This window comes from Miscanthus floridulus, chromosome 6, assembly GCF_019320115.1.
Source record: "Miscanthus floridulus cultivar M001 chromosome 6, ASM1932011v1, whole genome shotgun sequence".
NCBI lineage: Eukaryota > Viridiplantae > Streptophyta > Magnoliopsida > Poales > Poaceae > Miscanthus > Miscanthus floridulus.
In genome coordinates, this window is record NC_089585.1 from 100,419,831 (window position 1) to 100,445,054 (window position 25,224).

Genomic DNA, 25,224 nt, shown 5'->3' on the forward strand with positions numbered 1-25,224 from the left:
TTCCTTTGCTCCTTTTGAAACTTTATTTTAGTGTTCGAGATGGCTTTAGCCGGAGCTAAAGCGAAACATATACTAATTTTCAGTGCCCGAGGATAAGGAAGCAAACTAGTAATTTGTAGTTGAACTTATGCGTTGAAAGTTCAGAACGAACCAAAACTCGTTGGTTGACCAGAAAACTGAACTGAAACAGGCTCGTATTCAGCACAGGAAAAGACAGGTTCACCACCAAACTCGCCGCTAAGCTATAAACATCGACGCCTGACATGGCAACTACAAGTGATGAGGAAGAAAAAAAAACACAAAGAGAAACGGCACATCATGTAGTGTGTTTGTCGGAGTTAATTTACTGTTGCTTCCGCGCGCGCAATGCCTGCCTCTTTACAGCTGCAGCGAACCATTGCGAGTTGATAGATGGTGGGTGCGACGTCATTCCACACGAACATGGACGCTTTCCAAGCATGGTAGTACTTGTCACTTGTGAATTGAGATTGGACCTGGAGCCACCCCCTGCCCTTGCATCCTTGCTCCTCGACGTGACATGCGTCATGTTTGTTTGGACTTGTTTGACTGATAAGCCATGGCTAAAAGTAATGTTGGCTGATTTAGTGTGAGAGAAAAATATTGTTCGTTGGTTGAAAAAAATACGAGAAAAAAACCAAACAAGCCCAAACAGGACGATGGTTCGGAGCATCTGGCGTGGCCATCAGTGTCCGTTTCCTGCTTGAAATCAAATCAAAACCATGCCGACCTGATTGATCGATTCTTTTAGACATGCTCGGCCCTGATCTCCCGTGCATTGTTCGTCAACCATTTTTTATTGTTCGTTGACATTGTTCATTAGTCAACGGGCCTAAACAAACAGCAGAAAAGAACAGGTATTCGCGGAGATGTCAAAACGGTTGACCTGCTCCAAACTCGGTAGCAGGTTCAACCAAAAGGGAGGCCCGCTCTTACATTTCTGGCTCACCTCCACAGTCCACCGAGCTAAATTAACAAATGTCCAGTGGCATCCGCAGCCTTGGAAACACGGGTTAGCTTACACATGGGAGGAGACACTGTAATCATAGGATGGTGAGGCTACTAAGTACTAAAAGGCTGTAGTCCGCGTAAAACTATACTCCGAGATAACGCCAGTGCGGTGCTGTGCTGCTCGGTCTGGCCATTTTGGCCGGCAGGCCGCCACAAGAAACTTGCCCCCACTCCACTGTTGCTCGAGCTGCAGTACCCTTTTCGGGTGGGGGGCAAGGCAATAACGCCGATGATGAGCAGCCTCAACCTTCTGAGATCTGAAACGAATCGACACGCACGCACAGGGACGAGACCAGAACCAGACAGCTGAGGCCGAGGTCGCACGCTGCCCGGCCTATAAAATGCCGAAAACAGAGCAAGACCGGTGGCACCAGCAGACACCAGGTTCAATGCGTTGCACGGCCTGAAACTGCAGCTAGTGGAGACAGCTTGTTTTACCCAGGCATAATGTGAACGCCTCGCGCCGACTGGAACGTCTTACATTAGCATGAGCAGGCAGTTTGTTACCCAGTCGGATCTATGCATGCGCACCTACTCCTCCTCCTGCAGGAACAGGAAGCGATCGCTCGATCACTTCAACCAACGGACCTGAAGCTGATCGACCATCTTTCTCTTGACCCCGATTTGATCTCGTCGTCAGGGTCCTCTGGAATTCCGTCCGCAGCATGTTGTTGGGATTGGGGCAGGGTAGGTGTGGTATCTGGTGTAACCGACGAACGGTAGTACAGGTCAAGTGCCTACCTACCTGCTCGAACCGACGATCGCCGGGGGGGTGGGTTTGGTGGAGCAAACGCTGCTGACCCCTACGCACGCGTGTGAATGGTAGCACCGCAGTGTCAACGCAGCGAGCAACCATGCCCCCCCAAAAGCGTCCAGCGCCCTTTTAGGCGCACGCGTTGACCTCGACGGCGGGCACGTTTTACTACACGGCGCACGGCGGGGCCGAGGGGTCAGTCAGGCTGAGGTCTCCCGCCCCCGGCGGCACCCGAGCAGAGCAGGTCCCGATCACCAACCGTGCTACGGCCGCTGGACCTCGCTTTCGCGGCGTTCGATCCGTATGGACCGTATCATCCGTGGCAACTTGGGCCTTGGTTCGGTCGGCCGTCGCACGTCCAGTCTTGACCGGTGCTGCTGTACTGGACCCGGTTTAAAACGACGATCCTGGACCGGTGCATCCGCTGATTAATTAGCGCGACCGGACCGACGGGAAACGTAGCGGTAGCACGCGCGCACGCTCGTGTTCCATACTTGCTTGTTTTGGTCCCAGGGAAAGTGCCATCTCTCGCTCACCCATCTAATCACACGAGGAACACGAGCAGGGAGGGCGCTGCCATTACAGGATTAGACTTTCTAATACTATACTGGTAGAGTATTCTTTTCCTGAACAAACACAAATAGGTTTTCTATAATAATACCGATCAGTGGCATGTGCTAGCCATGTCGGGGGATCCTCCAAATCAGGCATCTCATTTTTGGGATCTCAGATCGGGTCCCTGCAACACGAGACAATTAGAAAACGCAGCATGTTTATATTAAGTAAGGCAACAAAAATCAGGAAACAGGGTGACGCGGGTGAAAAGGGTCAGGCGCGGGAGGCGCAGGCCCTCCTCGTTAATTAGCCGCCCGAGTCGCGCCCGCCCGCGCCGCGCGTTCCCACCCACAAGCACCCAGCGGCGCACACGCCGTCCAATTCCCGCGCGTGGGCGGGACGCGACGCGCGACCCACGCCTTCCCCCTTGCCCATTTGCTAATCCCGCCCTCCTCCCTCACCCAACTTGAGCCTTTGACGCACACCAAACACCCTCTTAACTAAACTAATACCCCCACCCAAATTAACCCCGACTCGTCTTCTCCTCCTCCTCCTTGCCCAGCAGCTGTGTATATAAACGCGCGCAACTCACCCACATCAAGAGCAGGCTCACAAATTCCAGCTCAGGCCAACAAAAAGACCACCAGCAGCACATCGCGAAAAGCAGCAAGCAAGCAAGTAACCACAACAAGAACAGAGGCAAAGAAGGAGCCATGGCGGCGGCGGCGGTTGCCGTGAGCGGCGGGCACTGGAGGAGACTGCGGACGCTCGGCCGGGGCGCGTCGGGCGCCGTGGTGTCGCTGGCGTCGGACGCCGCGTCGGGGGAGCTGTTCGCGGTCAAGTCAGCCGGCGCGCGCGACGCGGCGACGCTGCGGCGGGAGCAGGCGGTGCTGTCGGGGCTGTCCTCGCCCCACGTCGTGCGCTGCGTCGGCGGCGGCGAGGGCGCGGAGGAAGGGTCGTACCAGCTCTTCCTCGAGTACGCCCCCGGCGGGTCGCTCGCCGACGAGGTGGCCCGGAATGGGGGCTCGCTCGAGGAGCGCGCCATCCGTGCGTACGCCGCGGACGTGCTGCGCGCGCTGGCGTACCTCCACGGCGACCGCTACGTCGTGCACGGCGACGTCAAGGCGCGGAACGTGCTGATCGGCGCCGACGGGCGCGCCAAGCTCGCCGACTTCGGGTGCGCGAGGGCGTTCGGCTCCGCGCGACCGATCGGCGGCACGCCAGCGTTCATGGCGCCCGAGGTGGCCCGCGGGGAGGACCAGGGCCCCGCCGCCGACGTCTGGGCGCTCGGCTGCACGGCCATCGAGATGGCCACCGGCCGCGCCCCCTGGAGCGACATGGGTGACGACGTCCTCGCGGCGGTCCACCGGATCGGGTACACGGACGCCGTGCCGGAGGTGCCGTTCTGGCTGTCGGCGGAGGCCGAGGATTTCTTGGCGTGCTGTTTCGCGAGAGACGCCGCCGACCGATGGACCGCCGCGCAGCTCTTGGAGCACCCGTTCGTGGCATTTGCGGATCATGACGACAAGGCCCGTCGGCGGGCGTCTCCCAAGAGCACGCTGGACGCCGCATTCTGGGAGTCCGAGTCGGAGTCCGAGGACGACACGGCGGACGAGGTGTCGTCAGGGAATGATGCGTCAGAGAGGATCAAGTCACTGGCGTCCTCCGCCTCCGCCTGCGCCTTGCCCGACTGGGACAGCGAGGAGGACGGATGGATCGACGTGCTCGGCGAGCAGCAGCAGGTCGAGGCGGCTTGCGGCGCGGTCCAGGTGGCGCGCTGCGCGCCAGGCAAAGTGTCCAGCGCCCTGGCGGTGCCAGCTGGGGAGGTGGCTGTCGGCGGCGGCTGCGGCCTCGGGCTCCCCAGTGATGATGAACTGGAAGCAGACGACGTGCCGTTCGGTGGCGGCGATGTTCCAGCAGCCGCGGATGCTTCAGTTGAGCGTCAGGAGAAACACTATTTGAGTTCGCACTGTCATGTAGCACTCTCATGTCAGTTAGTGCCTTGTAATCTAGTCATTAATGCAATAAAGTTATGGGTTCCCACAATTTTTTGCTGTGCTGCTCTGTTCGATTCCCCTCATCATAATACTCTGCTCATGCCTAATTTTCATCGGTACGAGAGACAGGCAGCCGCACGTGCAATATAGGTAGAAATAATCTGCCACAGTAACCACACCGTTACGACTTGCTGTAATACCATGGCAGATTTTGATGTGCTGCTCTGTTTGATTGCCTCCTTCACACCCTGCTTTCGCCTAGTTTTTAAGTCTGCAAGACGGAACACGTTCTGCTCCACGCTTAAAATGATGAATGGCTGCAGTAACCGCGGCGAAAAGAAGCGACGTGACTGACATAGCATGACCTGGTTCATTCGAGAACGAACGAACACCACGGCGTGAATCGGCACGACACGGATGCCCGCCAGCGTCAGCCTACACGTACGCCACGGCTTCTGGACCGCGAAACCGGCCGTGGATTCTCCGATCCCCTGAATCGGCACGACACGGATGTCCGCCAGCGTCAGCCTACACGTACGCCACTCGTCCCCTCCACTAAAAACTAAACTTAAACCACCGGGCTCGGGAAACCGTCCGTCGACCACTCGCGCAGCAAAGCCACAGCACCGTCCTGCGGCGCCGCCCCCCGCGAGCGATATCCACAGCACCGTCCTGCGGCGCCTCACTACGTACGGGCGGCGCCCGGGCGGGCAGAGATGCCCAGGGGCCAGGGCTGGTGGCGGCCGAGTCGGTGCGCGCGTGAGGTCACGGATGGGGCCGGCGGCACGGCGTCGCGCCGGCTGACGCGACCCCCGCATCATGGGTTCCGTCACGGCGCACTAGATATGCGGGGGCTGGCTCGGTGCGGTGCCTCACCGTCACCGATCACCGTTCCGTACGCGGTCAAAGCACGGGCCGGCACAATGATTTGGCTCGCTCCCGTCCCGCGGTACCGTGGCGGTCAGCGTAGCTGCCGCCCCGCGCTGATTGTCCGGCCGGCCGTCACGTACCGGCCGCCCGCGACGCGTGTCGAAACGATCGCGCCACGAGGTTGGCAACACAGCCCCGGCGTGGCTGGTGCCCGTAGTCGCTTCATCGCGTCCAGGTGTGTGCATACGCGTACGGATGGGCGGCGTTCGATTGGGCCACAGGGGATAAGGGGAAGGAAGATACCGGAGCGCGCCGCAGATGGAGTCCACGGGAGAGTGCATTTGGAGGATCTTGGCCGCCACGGTAGAGTCCACAGCTTTCGGCTGCCTCTCTCACAGGTCTCCGCTTGTCTCGCCACTTCGTGCTTTCTGCCCTCTTTCGCGTCAACTTTCGGACGCAAGTAGTAGGCACCCGAGATTAAAATTCCAGAACGTTTTGATCTAACTGGTGGACGACGGCGCCCAGGGTTCCAGAGAGGCCCAGAACATTTGCTCTCTCTGTAGAAGTGTACTCTGTACATGCATCATGGAAGGCTTCTTGAGATGTTTGGAAGGCGAGGATTCGGTGAAGTCAACGGCATGGAATGTTCCAGGGCGCAAACGGGTGTGTGAATATGTGATGGCGACCGTGTTCTGTCTAGAAGTAGAAGGGTTGCTGCCTGCTGATGAAAGTGAACTCGATTGGATAATGGAGAGGGCTCCTGGTTCGACCGACTCAGCATCCATGCCAGCGCTTTGGTATGCAGTCCAGTTTGGCGATCAAACTCGCGCTACGTACACAGCTACTCCAGGTAGCTCTGAAACAAGTAGCAGACGTGTTCTTCTTCTTCTTCTTCCGCCTCCTCTGCCCTTGTTTCAGAGCGCGTTTACTCCCGGTTTTAATGTGCCAGCAGCACTGTAGCGGTGCAGGTTGACTTCACGCTTGTCGCCATTGGCGTGCTCTCACACACTATGCAAAAGTCAAACCGTCATCAAAGCTCGTCAACCGCAGCAAAATAGTAAAAGCACGATGTAAACGCCGCCCATGCCGCAGCTGCCATCTGATAACCGTTCTTCTAATCTCGACAGTTCCACTAGGGACGCGCAACGTGTAGCGCTCCCCCGCCAAGAACCAAAACCACCGCCACAACAACGGCTCTGCTGGACGCCGGACGGAGCGCAAAAAAATTGAAGCCGCATGCAGAGCAGAGCGAACCTGTGACCCGGACGGACACCTGTCGACGCAGCAACTGCGACAGGTAAGGTAATGCAATCCAAGTGGAGCGCCGCGCCTACCAAAATTTTACAAAAATTTTCAAGATTTTTCCGTCACATCGAATATTTAAATGCATACATGAAGCATTAAATATAAATAAAAAATAAAACTAATTACACAGTTTATACAAAATTTAGGAGACGAATTTTTAAGTCTAATTAGATTATGATCGGATACTAATTACCAAATAACAACGAAAATATTACAATATTATTTTTTTAAAAAAATTCGCCGACAACAAGGCCGAAACCGAAGCAAAGGCGCGCGGCCGGCCGCTAACTCGCTCGCCAGCGAACAGCGCTGCACAGGTGGCGACTGGCGGAGGCACGGGTGGTGTTTGTTTGCTTTAGAGCTGTTTCAGCCAAGTGTACTTGGCTTGTGGCTGTACGTGAGCTTGGAGTATCTATACCATCCACCTGTCAAAAGTTTTAGTAGAGCTGGGAAATTGTTCAGTTGATGCGAGGCAATCATCATCATTTCGCTGGCAACAGGGGCGATGCTTATTGCTTATCATGAAAACGTGATTGGAACAGTTGTGCTTCCTTTGATTACGCTGTAGCGTGTAGGCCGTGGTGTCCGGACTCTCTTGACCTGTTTGACATACGTGTATCTTCTGAACGAGCGACAAATCGCATCGCACGCCTGGTTCATGCTAGGCGTCCAGCAAGCAAGGTGGCCTAACTGAAGTTTCAGATGCATTCGGTCATAACGATCACCTCGATCAGAGTCGTCATCATGGATGATCGATCGTCGATGGGTCAGCATATGACAGGGCTTCCAGCAAGGTGGCCTAACTCTAACTGAAGTATTATGGGTCGTTATTAGAATGGCTCAGGTTTTTGTTTGACTGGAGGTTTGAGCATGGATGGATGAAATTCTTACTATCATTACCTGGATGCACATTTAATCTTCACGAGACATTATATGAAAAAAAGATAAAATTTAGAAATTCTTTAATTTAGTAGATTCTATTCATCATCTCTAGTAATATGTTGGATTTTTATATTTTCTAAAAATTACTCATATCTGCATTATAAGAAACACGTGAAGTAACCTCTAAATTTGGATCTAAATGGCCATCTTTGTGGCGTTTATCATAATTCAAAATAATCCAAAAATTTACATATAAATTATCCACTATTTACCATTATAAATAATAATTTAAAATATATTCAAATATTGCATCTAAATTAGCCATCTCTACTGTTATAAAAGATAATACAAAGTAACACGTAAGTTTACATCCAAATGATCCGACATCCGTCGTTATGAAAGATAATAAAAAAATTAACACCTTTAGTTTATACTAGTGAAGGCCGCCCGCGCCTTCGCGCGCGCCGTTAAGGGGATAAGCTCAGGTTTTTAATGTACAATTCTCATGCCGTATATGAATTGCTTGTCTTCCGGGATGTAATAAGTTGGAACTTGCAGGATGCGTATATTACATGCGAAAGGTCTGGCAAAGTTAATAAACTTTTCACCGACTAACAAAGCAGACACTGACACGGAACCATTTAGCATGGTAAGTTTGTGAAAACTGTCCACGCAGAGGTCACAAAATGATACCGTGGACGTCTTGTTCGGTTGCAGCACCTGGTGGGAGGAAAAAATTTGGTTGAATCAATAGATGATAGACTATACAGCAGCAAGTCTATAGCAAACGAAGAAGCTCCTAACGGTATATATTGGACCTGCAGGATTTTTTTAATATGTTCATGGAATAAATTGGAGCAACAAAGTCATTAAAATGTGGCTGTCATTAACTGATTTCAGAATTAGTAAATGTTTTTCTTTGGATAGCTTTGGATATGTAGCTTGTAGACTAATAATTACAAGACCTCTATATGAAAAGTAGGTTTGTCTTTGGTAACTCGACTAAGCTGAAAACTAAGGAGGCACCATGTATTTACCTATTTTGGGGTCCCAGGTTTCAGTCGGAGGGTCCTTTGAAGATGTTGCCTTGCCTCTGTAATTTGTATATGAACGGATGATCCTGTGCAATTGTCGAAGCATGTTAGACTTCTGTAGGATATAATGTAGCAGTCCTAATGTTTTGTGGAAATGATGACTGACCTGAATTTTCGTAGTAGCCTGTTTGGTAACCTGTGGAAATGAGTACATGAATGCACTGAGAGGAAGAAAGCCACTGGAATGCAACACAGAGCAAACTATCAAAGTTACAGATGTGGTACTGAAAGAAGAACAAAATGACCAACTGAACCTATAAATCATTACAATGAAAAAATAGCAGGAATTTAGTGAATAAGAGTTGTTTCAGAAAGAAACAAAATGGCATCATCTGATCACTTGTAGCTAGACACAATGGAATGCACTGAGAAATACCATCCTTTGTAACAATCTAAATTGGGAGCACATACAGCAAAGATGAAAAACTATAGCCAAGCATTACTCATGCACAGAGCATTGATCTTCTATAAATTTCGAGAAAAAATGTATGAAAAGCAAAGGAAGTTGACTGAAACCGAATGTAGCGAACAGTGTACAACGTGTGCAACTAACTGAATTGGGAATTTTTTCCAAGCAAATCATATGGGGAAAGGAGCATTCTTTGTAGCAAGGACTAAAGTATATCCTTTGACTGTGAAGGAATACATAGATAAGAAGGTAATTATCCATCTGTACACAGGTAATATGGTTGAGCATGGCACCTTACATTGCTAAATATCTGAATTTGGCAAAGTAACATACAGATGCCATGTATCATGACATATATCATCTTAACTAAATATCTGAATAATTCGACGTGAACAAACTCTAACTCACAACCTATGATTGTACTGCCCATAGCACAAATCGACCTGAACAAATTCGAGCTCACAACCTGTGATGGTAGTGTCCATAGCACATAGCACTAATCAATAACAGCTTATGTAAGGAAAATGGACCATTGGCCTATTTACTTTGGATTTTGGTGTTTAATGGCCAACACAACCAAATTAGACTAATGAATTTGCAAGTAATTGTTTTAGAGTTCAATAGGATGCAAGACGTGACTTGGACAAAGGCGACGTGATGATTCGATGATCAACACCTCAATCAAGACCTTAGAAGCATAGGAGAAGACCCAAGATATCAAGCAAAGTCCAAGCATGAAGATAGGAACCAAGCCGCACGCAAGATCGCGAAGAAACGAGCTCACAGAAGCGATCGGACGCTGGACCAGACGCTCCGATTAGAGTCTCGGCAACAGCAGCAGCGACCGGACGCTGGACCGGACGCTGACGACAAACCGACCGGACGCAGGACAGCAGCGTCCGATCGAGTACAGAGAGGTTCCAGAGCGACGAACTTGCGACTGGACGCGTCCGGTGGTAAGTGATCGGACGCTGGCAGCGTCCGATCAGTTGTTCGCGGCTCCAACGGTCGGGACGACCGGACGCGTCCGATCAGGACGACTCCAGCGTCTGGTCAGTAGCAGAAAAGCGGGATTTCGTCCCCAACGGCTACTTTCTCAGTGGGGCTTATAAATACAACCCCAACCGACCAAATGAGTGTAGTGGAGCTGAGGAAACATATCAAGGGTGTTGATACACCATTTTAGTAATCTCACTTGCATAGTGCTTAGTGTTTTATTAGGTGATTAGCATAGGTGCTTTACGAAGTGCTTAGGTTGATTAGACCACCGCTTATGCGCTTGCTCTAGGTTTAGGCCTAGTGTTTAGTGAGGTTTGCATACCTCTTACCACTCGGTGCTTGCGCGCACCATTGTTGTACATCGGAGGGGCTTGTAGTCTTGCGAAATCACACCAACCGCGTTTGTGGTGTGGCCGCCACCATGTATAGGAGGGAACAAGGCCCGCGGCGTTTCGGCCGGAAGCTTGATAGTGAAGACGGCAGGAAGCATCCGTGAGAGGCTTACCAAAAGGCACGTCGGAGACCCACTCGCGCATGGGGAAGGCCCGAGGCTATCCACGGAGTTACCTGACCGGGAGCTTGGCCCTTGCGATGGATTCCTTGCGAGGGGCTCCAACAAGGACTAGGGGGAAGCTTGCGCGCTTCTCGATACCTCGGTAAAAATACCAGAGTCGTCGACGGGAGTTTGTATATCTCTACCTTGCTCTTTAGCTTCCGCATTTACATCGATTATATTACTTCTTTTGCGGTAGAGATAGCAACACACTAGCAAAACCGTAGTTGCACACTTAGATAGTTTATCTTTTACATAGGTTTTGCTAGGGTTAGAAAAAGAGACCAGAGTTAAGAGTTAGAATTTTAAGTTGCCTAATTCAGCCTCCTCTTAGGCGTCACGGTCCCCCTTCAGCTTACAACCAAGAAAATAGCAAAATACCTTAGACATACTTATGAATGTACCATTGGACCCTTGTCCCTATTTTTTTGAATCTGCCAACCTAGTTAATTTTAGCGAAGTTACAATATCTTATTGAGCAATGCAATAGCATAGAAAAATCTGCACCTGTTATTAGCACCATATTGTTTTTAGTACCATAGGACTCAATGAAAGCCTATAAATTATCATATCCAAATATGATGGAAGCACTAAAATAGAGCAAATTGACACTACTAACTACAAAGGAATCACCGGTTCTATAGGAATCGACCTCAGGGCATCAAAAAAATAACCAACTTGACTTTCGGGAAAGATTGGTATGCACCATTAGTTGAGGCAAACATGCTAAGAAGGGCAAGCAAATATGACAAAGGAACATAATAGTCTTCAATAGGGATCTATGGACAAATTTGCCTGATACAGAAAGCAATGAAAGGGAAATATTTTATGCTGGTTGTTTAGTTTCCAATACCTAACTCTAAAGCAAGTTAGCAAAATATATACCAAATGTCGTGGTTCGTTTGGATCATCTAGTCTTGCAGGCATGTAGATTGATGTTGCAAGGTGGATCTCTGTCTAGATCAGGTAATTAAGAATTCCAACCCTCAGGGAATCAGATAGAACACTGAATAAGGACATTCTTTACTGCTTTAGGCTTATAAAAAAATGTCTGTTACTACAAAGTATCACCTGTTGAGGTGCAATCTGATTGGTCTAATATAGGTACAGCACCAAACTTCAGAGCAACTAATATAGTAGGAAACATGAGCATGCCATTATATCAAAAATATAGATAGTAGTCTATAAATTCACCTTAGGAAGACATATAGCGATTAATCGTAGGGATTGATTTAACAACAGCTTAGTAAGGAACAATTTCTACAACAAGAAGGGATAGAGCCTAGGAAAAGCAGCAGTATCATAGTTATTAATAACAGTGATTTATCCAAATCAACCTAGGATTACAGTCTGGAAAAGATGGTGGAGAGCAAGCAATTAACATTTTTTTTAGGTTGGCTCAAAACATTTTCATTACTCTACACAAAAGGTAAACAATGATCCACTATCTCTATTTTCTTTGATTTTCGCTTTCCTAAACATTTTTTCATACCAGAAACTGCTAGCAATATAGTAGGATTGAGTATATCAATCCTGAACCATGGGAACAAGAACACTGGATGAAAGAAAATCTCTACATACTCAGAGAAAACTAACCATGGGCAACCTACCGGCCTTGTCCTCAATTGACATTATCCATGGGCAACCTACCGCCTTGTCCTCAATTTACATTATGAAACATAGGGCTTTTTTAACAGATGCACAGTAGCCTCACATAGCCAAACTTTTGTTTTAAACTAACAAAAAGTGGGCGACGTGGAATCTTTTTAGTGATCCCTTGAACAATGTATCAATGGAAGAAACACCTAGTTGATGCTAGCTTTGTAGAAGCAGTATACCCAATTTGTTCATCGGTGTACTATTCTTATAAATTAGAACCACATTATATCTGAACCAACAAAGCCCTATTACAAGGCTGAAAGCTAAGCAAACCAAACCGTATCAGAAATTAGGGGTCCTACCATTACTTCTAGTAAAAAAGAAATAAATTACAGCTAGTTTCACCTATCCTTGAACAGGCAGCGCTTTGTGAGGGATAAGAGCACTACAATAAATCATGAATCGTGAAGCACACAAAGAAGAAAAGAAAAATCCACTTACAATGCAGCCAGCCCCTAGTTTGCCTGTCCGAGCCAAGTGAGAAGGTTCATGAACATGTGTTGACTTCAGTGGGTCTGCAAAATCTCCGTTTTGTTGCCACCTTCATTACAGGCTTGGACGTACAATAAATCATGAATCATGAAGCACACAAAGAAGAAATGAAAATTCCACTTACAATGCAGCCAGCCCCTAGTTTGCCTGTCCGAGCCAAGTGAGAAGCTTCACGAACATGTGTTGACTTCAGTGGGTGTGCAAATTCTCCTTTTTGTTGTCACCTTCATTACAGGCTTGGACGAGCTCCCTCAGGTGGTCTTAACTTAGCCATGGATCTTGCAATTGGCTAGGCATAACAGCTGCACATGGATGCAGTGGACGCAAGCTAATCCTGCAAATGAGGAAGAAAGACAAAGACGAGAGAGTGCGGGAAATTGAGATCTAACCCTAGCTGGTAGGTCATCATTGCATATGCCAAAGTGCTTTAGTTCATTAAGAATACAAAAAGTACCATGTATATGTAATGGCTCATCACTCCATATGCCAAATGCCTTAGTAAAAAAAGTGGAATAGAAACATCATAAAACACCGTGGGTGCCCCGTCATGGTGGCGTCGTGTCGGGAGAGAGGGATAGACAATAGAGTTGGAGGGAGAGAGGCAGCGGTGTGGGTAAAGGACATAGAAGCCCAGGATATTTTTCTTCAAGCGATATGGGCCATCGAACGCGAGATTGGACGGTCAAAAAAAATTTGGGCGACGTGGATAGGGCTTCTGCACGAGAAGCTGTCGCAATTTGTAGAGTTAAACAGTGGAAATCGCCTAGGGAAAACGCAATTGTAAAACCATAATCCAACGGCCAAAACTTTCCACACTAACGTGGCCACCTTGAGCTCACGCCAACTGCAGCCGAAGTGTAGAAAGCACTATCCATAAAAATATATGGAAATGCCCCAAAATAAAAAGATCATAAAACACAAACAGTGATACTCATGACCTCATATTCTGACATGGTATAGTTGAGAAGAAGATATTTTGTGGCAAACAACATTGCCACTGACCTGTGCAGGGAAAAATTGCAAAATAGCAATGGCATGTAAATATTGTTAGGTTTGATATGTATGAATACCTGACTCACAATGACAAAGGAAAAAAAATCATAAAAGGGTGATAATCATGACCGCAGACTCTTGTCTAATGCTGCAAAGCGGCTGGGGTTCACTTGAGGACAGGACGTCCATGTTAGCAAAAATCACATCGTATATTTCAGAAAAAGATATCTGTTTGCAGCATCATTGGCATTGACATATGGTAAACCAAAAAAATACAAAATAGCAAAGGCACAAAAATATGTTCAGGTTTATTAGAAGCACCTTACAGGCATCATCACATCATTAGCAATGGCATATGCTCAGACTTAAATAAATAAAACAACACCATAAGCACACACATATAATCCGTCAACCTGCAGTACAAAGGAGAGGGATGGTCTTCCTTCACCTGGGAGACGCCAAGAAATGAATGCAACAGAGAGGGCACCACGGGCGGAGCCAGCCGCGGCGGCGCAGCGCACACCGGGGATCATCGCCGGCAGATCCTAGCCCGCCGTGGGGTGCGGCCGCGTCAGTGCGTCGTCGTGGTAGGGGGCGGCCACCGCCCCCCCTACGCCGCTGGGTGTCACACGTCTTAGGGAGAGGGAGGCCGCGCCACCAGTGCTGGGCCTGGTTCCGTGCCTGAAGGAGAGAGAGAAAGAGAGAGAGAGGGGAGGAAGAGATGAAGACATAGGGTTTCCTCGGAGTAGACGAGGCTGTGGTCTTCAGGAGAGAGGAAGGGAGAGGACACGAGGGGGCGAGGGAGCGATGGAGGTGCCGGAGCGCCGCCTCTGGCTAGCCGCACGCAGCGCGGGGAGCCGGCCGCGCTGCTCGCTGCCGCATCGGGAGGGAAGGAGAGAGAGAGAGAGGAAGGGGGAGAAACGGAGATGAGAGGCAGGAGAGGGAGGGAGGGAGGAGGAGGAGGTGGAGGTGGAGGAGCACGGCCGCCGCCGCCACGCGCCGCTCGTGGCCGGCGCCGTCGCCCCTGTTCGCGTGGGGATGGAGAGCGAGAGACCGATGGGGAGAGAGAGAGAGAGAGAGAGGAGGGATCAGAAGAATCTAGAAGCAGAAGCAGGAGCCGTAGTATATATTTGGTTCTCCGGATTCTAACGAGAAGCGGGAGAACAGAGGATAAGGGGGAGAAGCCAACCAGAAGCACCATAATCGGTTGTCGTCGAGAATCCTCTTCAAGCGATCTAGGCTGTCGAACGCGAGATCGGACGGCTAGGATAATTTGGAGGGACGTGGATAGGGCTTGTGCGCGAGGAGTTGTTGTGTTTTGTAGTTTAAAAAAATATAAACTAGTAGGATTGTCCACGCAAATAGCACGGATGCTATCTTTTTCTGTGTGATGTTCATGTTTTTTTATATGAAAAAGGTATCTGGTTTTCGAAAAAATATGAAAAATGTATCTTTAATGTAGTTGTTTACTATCTATGTGTTCTCATTACATCAATTGCACTATCTTCTTATAGCTGTCGTTGACCATTTTTTTTTTTTGCTTAAATCTCCCTCTCATTCATTTTCCCACTATTATACTATGGATGTGCAATTTTTTCGACATCAAATCAACCTAACATTAATTTTTATCTAGTGAGTTCTATTTCTTAATAAAAACTATTGTTCAAGCATTTCACAAACTATTTTGTTCCATAACTCTTTTGACTATCTTGCACCTTTTCATAAGGATCCATAGTTTCTCTTTTTTTTTTGTTCTAAAACATTTCTCGATCCATCACAATACTATAGACTTGCATGCCTGCCAAAGTCATTGTTGGTTGGCCCATCATCGCGCCAACATCCATCATCAACTCAAGCTTTTCCAAAATAATTTGTGGAATCACCACCGACACGATGTGTTGTTGATCAAGCCTATAACCCATACCACAAACTATCATGTCGTGAACATATTTGTTTAAACTTATAACCGTCTTCTTGCGAAGAAAAAGGCAAGCGCGTTGTCTATCGCACCACTCACGAGCCCCTCATGCGTGCACGCGGAGAATAGATGGACCAATTACATGTGAGATATCAAAAATATAATATGTTTTTTGTGATTTCATTGTAATTCTGGTAGCCGTAATTTCTTTCTCCCCTAGGTCGCCATCTTAAAAGCCACTGGTTTGATCCATGATCATTAAAATCAGCACATTTTGTTTGGTGGTTGACCCTTTGTCGATATGATGGTCGTACCAAAAGTTTATCTAGGAGCACAGGAAAAAAGTGGCACAATAATGTTAGGGATACTGTGAGAGAATAGGATGAGATGGCAAAGCATATAGTACAAGGAAGGTGCGGCATAAGAAAGTGTTTTTAATATTGTGCATGTTTTTTTTTATCAATCTCATAATTTTTTATCTTTTCAGTGAATGTGAGTAACACTATTATATTAATATAATAGATAGATTACCTACCTATATTATTATAAAGAGTAAACTAAAATATCCCTCAAATGTGTTGTTGGTTTCAGGCGTTTGCATGGGGTTTGACGCTCGGGTTTTGTTAACCTCAAAAACAAACGATTAGGGAATAGACAACATTCTTTATTTACATAGTACACTACTAATTTCTATTTTCAGTTCCGAATTTAGCTTAATATTCATCATTTTTTATCTGAACTTCTCAGTTACATCTAAACCGTTTGATGATCCTGAAAATCAACATTCTGTGTCACCTTTTTTCTTTTCGATGAATCTTGTAGTTTTTAGATCCTTTTGATAAAGTGATGGCTTATTTTACCACAATATTTTAATTAGATAACCAGATTCATGTCCGTGCGTTGCACTAGGTTATAACCTTTTGCCCACGCGTACAACAATGCACGTGGTTTGCGTTTTCGACGAACATATTAAGAATTCTACAAATGTAATTACATAGAAAATATGAAACCTATCTTAGTTTCTAAAAACCTTAAAAATGATTTTACATTTTTATTACTTTTGTAATTTATTTTATAAGTTTAAGCTGATCTGATTTTTAAACGATTTTGCATTGGAAACCCTAAATATTTCCAAATTTATTCAGGTCTTCTCTTTTTTTCCTTTTTAGGTATTTATTAACTGGAATCATATTCTCTTTTTATTTACTCCCCACATCTTTCTCCTCTTTTTCCACTAGGAGCGCGGTGCGTTGCAACACGGGAACTTAATAGTTGCACATAATCACCATGTTCGCTGGTTGGTGCTGGTGCTGGTTTAGGCTGGCTGGTGCTGGTTTTTTATGAGAGAAAAACACTGTTGGCTGGTTGAATAAGTCTGACTGAAACCAACAAGCGAACACGGTGAATTTAAGTTCGAATGTGCGTTGTGCCATTAATAAAAAAAGAAGGGGTTCTAAAACAATTTCTGATCAAAACATCTCGCAAATGTGCACTATGCAGGTTAATTTACTTTCAACACACAATTGAATCTAGGCCACATCGAAACATTCGTAGCAGACCTAAACCGAAAGGAGAGAGAGCATGGCGTGATGGCAAAAGGCTGATCGAGCTCGAGCAAGGCATTGCGTTGCATCGCAAGCTCCAGCAAGTTGATCTGCGTCTTTGGCTCTTCGCCATGACCCGCGCATTGAATACCTCGTCGATGTTTGCAGACATCTTTTTCTGATCTGCTAAAAAACGACGAGACGGCACGTCTTTGCCCTCGACGAAGCAGCACGACTATGCGTCGTCCGTGCCGGAGTCGCCGAAGCCCTCGTCGGCGGGCTGCGCGTGGCCGGCGCCGGCGCAGACGATTAGGGCGTCGAGCGAGGCGCGCAGACCAGACACGACGCCCTCGTTGCCGGGCGCCAGGCCGCACCACGCCTGCGTCTCGGCATCTGCCTACCGCAGACGCTCCGTAGGGAAGTAGGCGCCCGGTGAGGCCGCCGAACAGTTGCACGGCCATGTCACCAAGTCGTCTTCTTGGGAAGGGACCAGGGAGAGACTCTGCGAGGAGGAGACGGTCCGTAGGGAAGTATGGTGAAGGCGTGTCAATCCGTTCCTATTTTTCGATTTGCGGGAGGGAGCCGAGTCTGATTTGTTCTTGTTTACTTAGGCCCCTTTTGGTCGGGCTCCGGCAGCTCTAGCTCCACCTGACAAAATCTACGCTGATACTGTAGCTTGGAGCCGGTTTTCTCTTCCCACCTTTTCTGTCTCACTGTAGCGCGGTATTGTAGCATGCGGGAGCTGGAGCCGGAGAAGCCCGAAAAATGAGCTTCTCCGGCTCTAATGAACAGTACGAGTGTCAGTGAGAGGGGGAGGAGGAGAGAGGAAAACCGTTTCTATACACAGTAACGCTCGTTGTCAGGGGAGCCGGAGCCGGCCGAAGCCATGCCAAACGGCCCCTTACTCGTTGCCCTTCTTCTACCGGATCTAGCATTCCAGGTACCTTTTTTGTTCTCTAAGTTTAATTGTGTCGGGTACCATAGAACGGGGTACCCCGAGCGTATACCAAAAGAGTCACTTAAATCCCATCAACAACGAAGCCAGAAGGTAAGCCATGGGTTCATCACCGGCCCCGTCCGAGCCCATTGGCTCTCCGTCTCGCCTGAGGCCTCGCACGGGAGGTCTCGGCACCTTGACGAAATCTCCGCCTCGCGCGAGGCCTCTCGCGGAAGGCCTCGGCAAGGAGCCCAATCTCTGTCTCGCCCGAGGCCCCGTGCGTACAGCCTCGAATGAGACGGCTATTCTTCGTATCGCTCGAGGCTGGCTTGTCAATAACCCGTCGCTCCCGCCTCAACCGGTCTTCCCGACAACATGTCACGTCCTATTAATGCGTCAACCACTCCCGCGATCTCAGCCGGACGGCGGCTCGACACCACGGAGTGGCCAACGAGACAAGAAGTCGCATCAACACCATACCGGCTGAGACAGGGCGCGACGAGGATTACCGGCCACTGTATTCTGGCGCTGTGCCCACGATCAGCGCCCGCACTGTGCCCCGCAATCCTCGCCCCGAAGACAACGCGGCATGGGAAGTTTGGCCCGGGTCATCATCGCCTCCGAACCAGTGTACCAAATCGACCGCTCCCTCCAGGCCTTGGCACTCTACGCCAGGGTCTCGGCTATCTCGGGATTCACGACTGCCGAGACCCCCACCACGGTTCGGCCTCGGCGCCAACCAAGCCCCGGCCTCGCGCGCAGTCAACCCACGGCGACCGCATGCTGACCACCGCACCCGCTTCGAGGCAGCCCTGGAGCTTCCATGACGCACAGGATCGGATGTGACCAGCACGTCGCCCCAGCACTTCAAGGACAGACCACTCCGACGACCACGCCGCTACAGGAATAGGCTACAGGGCTTGGACACGCCGCCTCCGTTCGCACGACGCCGTATAGTTAGCACATGTGCTATCTTTGTCCTTCCTTCAACTATAAAAGGAAAGGACTGGGACCATTTCTAGGAAAGAGGGGCACTCACGAAGAGCAACACCCTGTAACACGCACCTTTCCCTGCCACCTGAGAGCAACGTCTCAAGCAGCCCATATCACTCCCCGCCGAGACTTGGGACTAGCTCCCTCTCTCACAGTGCTTGTAACCCCCTACTACAAGCATTTCGGTGCAAGGAATACAAGATCGATCTCTCAGACTGGACGTAGGGCACCAATTGCCTGAACCAGTATAAACCTTGTGTCTCTTTGCATCACTATCCGGGATTGGGAACACGCAGCATAAATTCACTAGTTGGTTGAGGATCCCCGGTCCAAAACACCGACAAATTGATTAGTGATATCGCTGATTTTTTGGGTTTGGTTGTTATATACTGTTTATTTTTCCATGGATTTAGATCATCTCATTAATTAATGAATCCTTTTTTCCACAATGGTAGCTAGCTCGCATCTACTCGATTTACTTGTATACTGTGTACCTCTAAATTTAAATATTTTCCGCTCACATTTTGATCTTAACCACCCCTTTGAAGCAATAGTGCCATCTTACCCCTTAATGTAAAAACTAGCAGATGGCTTCTAAACTTTTACATTTGTTTTACCTGACGGAAACCTTATTATATCTAGGTGCTTTTTTTTTTCCCTATCTTACCTTTTTTCCCCATAACATGTTCTAACTTAAACCTGGATTTAGAGCATATATTAGCCTTTTTTTAAATGGTCAGGTTGTGTTACATTTAAATTTTCTTGTTATATTTGATTCATGTACACCCTTATATCTATATATTTATCAATGAGAGGAGCGCTCTCGCTCTCACGCTCGAATTGACACTTGTTTTCCAGTTCCCCCGCCCAAACCCAGAAAATTCCCCACGTGCTCCCGCGCCAAACCAGCCACGTTACCGATCCCCTAGGCGCAGCTCCTCCCCACCGGTCAATCCCCAAGGCATGCCGCTCCTGCCGCGTGAGGGTCCACACGCCAGTCTCCCCGCTCCATCCTGTTCGCCCGCGTAGGCCCCCGGCGCATGCTTTCCACGCCACAGCCCCGCGGCCGCGGAGGAATCGCTACGGAAATGGAACCGTGTACGGATGGAAGGCACAACACCACACAGCAGGCAGCTTTGGATGTGTTTTCGCTCGCGGCCGCCCTCCGTCTTATAAATACGCGCGCTCCACTTCAAACAAGCGGCAGCAAATCGCACAAAACCAAAAATTCGAACAAACGAGCGCCGAGAAAACAGGAGGAGATAATAAAGCAGAAGCAGAGGAGCGCCATGGCAACAGCAGCGGTCATCAGCGGCCGGTGGACGCGCGTCCGCACGCTCGGCCGCGGCGCGTCGGGCGCGGTGGTGTCGCTCGCCGCCGACGAAGCCTCGGGCGCGCTCTTCGCGGTCAAGTCCGCGCCCGCGGGGACGGCGGCGGCCGAGCACCTGCGGCGCGAGGGGGGCATCCTGTCCGCGCTCCGGTCCCCGCACGTCGTCCCCTGCCTGGGCGTCCGCGCCGCGTCCGACGGGGGCTGCCAGCTGCTCCTCGAGTTCGCGCCGGGGGGCTCGCTCGCGGACGTGGCGGCTCGGAGCAGCGGCGGCGGTCGCCTCGGCGACGACGAGCGCGCGGTGGCCGCGTACGCCGCGGACGTGGCGCGGGGCCTGGCGTACCTCCACGCGCGGTCGCTCGTGCACGGGGACGTCAAGGCGCGGAACGTCGTGGTCGGCGCCGACGGCCGCGCCAAGCTCGCGGACTTCGGGTGCGCCAGGGCGGTGGGCAGCTCCGGCTCCGGCTCCGCCTTCGCGCGCCCCACCATCATCGGCGGCACGCCGGCGTTCATGGCGCCCGAGGTGGCTCGCGGGGAGGAGCAGGGCCCCGCCGCCGACATCTGGGCGCTGGGCTGCACCGTCGTCGAGATGGCCACGGGCCGCGCGCCGTGGAGCGACGTGGTTGACAGCCTCCCCGCGGCCGTGCACCGGATCGGGTACACCGACGCCGTGCCGGAGGTGCCCGCGTGGATGTCCGCCGAGGCCAAGGACTTCCTGGCCCGCTGCTGCTTCGCGAGGAACCCGCGCGACCGGTGCACGGCGGCGCAGCTCTTGGAGCACCCGTTCCTGCTGGCGTCAGCAGCCGGCTGCGGCGGCGTCAAGGCGGAGGGGGCGGCTGCTGCGGCGGAATGGCGGGTGTCTCCCAAGAGCACGCTGGACGCCGCGCTCTGGGAATCCGACGCCGACGATGACTCCGATGACGAGGGCGACGTGTCGGAGAGCCCTGCCCAGAGAATCAAGGCATTGGCCTGCCCCTGCTCGGCCTTGCCGGACTGGGATTCCGAAGAAGGCGATTGGATTGAAGTGCTCGGTGAGCAATGTGAGGCCACCAATTTGGTACCACTACCAACCAAAGATGTGGCCGGCGAAGACGAGTGCCAGCTCCTGAGTGAGGTGTTGGAGACAGAGGTTGATTTCCTCGACGCCGGCGGAGAGGGCGATGATCCTGAGTGCTTTGTAGCTGTAGGATTAGCTACTGCTCCGTCAGCTGAGCTGCAGAAAGAGCAGTGTAGGGGTCGCAGTCGCTGTAATCCAACTGTATTTCTTACTGAGGCTTGTTGTCACAAGATTGAAACGTCGAGCGCCAGGTTCGCTCGGCTTACAAGGCATATTTTTTCATCCCATGAACAGTATTTTTCCCACGACAAATCAATCTACAGTATTTTCAGTCAGGGCTTATACTGCAGAATTGTCCCCTCCTAGCTCCGTCTTCTGTTCTCTACTATTCATTCATTCTGCTAAATGATTATCCGTTAAACATTGGTCCACAAAGAAATTCTAGAACTGCCTAACTGGTGCGATGGATGCGACAATTCCAGAAACATTGTTCTAGTTCTAGACCGAGGCGGCGACGGCGAGGCGTTGTGAGTTGGGAATGACCGGTAAAGGCAATTTCCCCTGCCCATGGGGCCATGCTAAAAGTAGTGGCCAGATCATACCAGTAAAGGCAATTTCCAATCTGGAAGCATCGCGATCTGGGGATTTCTGGCCAAATCCTTTCTTTGGGCATGGCATTGGCCACTATTTACAAATCGTTCACCAATCCTCACCCATCGAGCAGCCATTGGCGCACATTCGGCGCCTGATTCTCCAGCTGATAACGATGAACTCCGCCGGCTTAGATGGCGGCCGAGTTCCAGTGAGCTAGCGAAACGGAGCACTCCTACTGCGTACCAGTGGGGTCTCGTCGTCGGCGAGGGACACTGGCCTGAGCTACTGAAAAATTACTCCGCTTTATCTGGATAAGTCTGGACGTGTTGGCACGCGGCCTGAATGCCTGATACGCGATGCAAGCGATGGCCAAGTGGCGCTTTCTTTCGAACCTGGTGGTGTGCTTCTCATGCAAATATAAAAAATAAAATGAAGCTGGCATACACGTTTGTTTGATAGAGTACATACAGTAGGTGCTACTTGGCACACGTGGGGAGGGAGGTCTCTTGAGCCTGTACAGTTCGTCAAGGTTTACTCACCCCGGCACGTGTCGCGACCTCTGGGAAAGCTCTTCCTTGAGACTTCTGTGCTCGTTTCTAGCAGCAGCAGAAATAGGCTACTACTAGTAGTTGATTCCCCACACCCATCTCAGCTCTTACGTCACCTAAAATCGATTAATTATTAATAATAATATTCTCCACGCCAACTCTTTGCTGGCTGGTGTTTGTACACCATGGGAAAATATTTTTCACGAGAAGAAGATTAAAGCCGCAGCAAAGAGTTTATTGCGTATTTAAAGTCACGAGAATCGCTGAATATTTGCGCGCAAGCTAGCTGGTGTTTCCATAGTGCAAACCTGTGGTCATCCTCAGGGGCGAGGTCATCGCCATCCACAGCGAAAGGAAAAGGGATTTGGTGGCCTGCACGACAGCCTCAAATCGTAAGCAACCTTGCTGTGCGCTAACTAACGGAGTACCTTACACATCTCAGCTCGCCTTTGCCGCTCGTGTGTTTCTTGAATCTTGAGAGCGGAGCAAGAGAGCGGAAATGCGTGGCGGACTAGTTTACATACGCGGCCGCCTCCAGAACCCCTACTTGCACCGGTGTAAGCTCAGCTCGATCAGGAGCGCAAAGGGCACCCAGTGTGTGTGATGTGCGGCGTTCGGTAGGTGGCGTGCGTCCAACTGCCAGGTCAACAACGCATGGCTGCGGCAGCGGAAACGATCTTTCTGCTCCGCGCCTAGCAAGGTCGTCGTAGCGACGGAGTTTTGACCTGAGATGGGCGATGGCAGTTGTTGAGCAGCAGGATTCTCGTGCAGAGGTCAGCCGAAGGAAGGATCGTCCGATCGCGCTCAGCTCACTGGCTGCGTCACTCGCTAAGAATTGACACAAGGGATGTCAGTCATCCAAACGGATGGCCCTAAATGTAGAGTACTTTTTAGTGTAAAACTAATGAGTTGTTAGTCTCTCCTAGCAGTCCATATATCCAGATAATACGACTGAATTTTAGTCATGTAAGGTTTTTTACCTGAATTCTAATTGGACTAAACACCGGTCCAAGTGATCCACGCACGCAGGCCCCAAGTTCCGAAAGTGAACTTTATCATTTGGATTCCTCGAGCAAACTTGGCCCCGGGTGAAGGACGTCGACGCAGCTCAGGAATCGCGTGGCCCTTGTGCAGCGTGCGCCGTACTCGGGCTACGTGGAGCAAGGAGGGCAACTTATAAAACTAAAAAGGCCGAACCACCATTGGACGATGGTGACGGGTAACAGCGAAACGTGCGTTGCCCGCCGGAGCATCCGTGATGCCGCAAGGCGATGCGATGGTGATGCGTTCGGCACGTCGGTGACGCCCGCTATGACGTACGCACTCGGCATATCTATCTATCAGGCTCGCCGGCGGCGGCTCGGAGTCTTTCTTTCGTCCGCGCCGCGCCTCCCTCCGACCAGGTAGAACCTGCACTGCACTCTCCTTGGAGGCTTGGACCTTGGCCAGTGGCCACTCTGGCCGAGTGGGGTAACTAGTACTGATCTGATCTCTGCAGAAGATGAGAAGAAGGTGGGTGTATGCATGTCAGCATGTGCATCCTGGAGAGGATAAACTACTTTGCCTACTGGCGCTGGCCACTGGCCACTGAGAGCGTGAGTGAAATAAAAATCTCGGCCGGATACAGACGCCGCCGCCGGGTAGAGGACACTGTCAGGGGTCGCCTTGGCGTGCCAAACTGCAACTGCCGCTTCGTTGTTCGTTTGCCCGTGCGCAGCGGCGCTGCCGTTAGTGCCTACGCCGCCTCGGCTACCTATCTAAAAAAGTGAAAAGTCGCGGGAGAGAAGAAACTGCCGAGGAAGAATGGGGAAGAAGAAACCCGTGCTGTTTTATACGGAGTATACAGTGTATGAAGAAGAAAAGGTGGTGATTTGATTATGGTTGGATTACCTGACAGGGACGTAAACATCCGGTGCGGACTGCACCAACCTCAGCGCAACTAGTATCACTCCACTAGTATCCCTCAATTTCGGCTCGTGCGTGATTTGCGTACAGCGGACGGGCACTGCTAGTCTTTACGGTGCTGTTTGTTTCTGAACTAGGAGTGGTTCTTCAGGTCAATTCAACTCTCAAACGCAAGCATCGGTCGTCGCCGGGAGCGGCGAGCAAAATCGCAGACCGGACTCTTGGTTAATTCAGCCACGAGCGAGGACCTTTTGAGTTGGTAACGCATGGATTTTTATTTTTTATTTTTTAAATTTTACTTGGTGGACTCTAGCAACACGTGCTCTCTCTCTCTCTTTTCTTTTCCCGTTGTTGTTAATATAAACGGTTGACGAGTAATGATCCATGCCAATGAGTTATAGGACTAGTATAAGGGGTGTTTGGTTCTTTACACGCTCCTAAAATTTATGTCACATCGAATGTTTAGATACTAATAAAGAGTATTAAATATAGATTAAATATAGATTTTTTAAGCCTAATTAATCTGTTATTAGCACATGTTTACTGTAGCACCACGTTGTCAAATCATGGACTAATTAGGCTTAAAAGATTTGTCTCGTAAATTAGTCGCAAGTTATGTAATTAATTTCGTAATTAGTCTATATTTAATACTCCATGCATGTGTCTAAACATTTGACGTGACAGAAATTTTAGGCGGCCTGTAGAAACCAAACATCCCCTAAGTGCTACACTAGTACCCCTGTACACTGTAGGTCGAGCATGCTGTGCTGTTCTAAACCCCTGTTCACGTGCCTTTAAACTCAGCTTAAT

At 50.0% G+C, this 25,224-nt stretch overlaps 1 protein-coding gene and 1 pseudogene across 1 annotated transcript; both read left to right on the top strand.

Moving 5' to 3' along the window:
• Window positions 1-2,894: 2,894 nt before the first annotated feature.
• LOC136460902 (mitogen-activated protein kinase kinase kinase 18-like) lies at window positions 2,895-4,689 on the top strand (annotated as a pseudogene).
• A 15,508-nt stretch (window positions 4,690-20,197) lies between these two features.
• On the top strand, window positions 20,198-21,733 carry LOC136460903 (mitogen-activated protein kinase kinase kinase 17-like). Its single transcript, XM_066460433.1, has one exon. The coding sequence runs from the start codon at window positions 20,273-20,275 to the stop codon at window positions 21,731-21,733; it is 1,461 nt and encodes a 486-aa protein (XP_066316530.1). The 5' UTR covers window positions 20,198-20,272.
• Window positions 21,734-25,224: the final 3,491 nt, after the last annotated feature.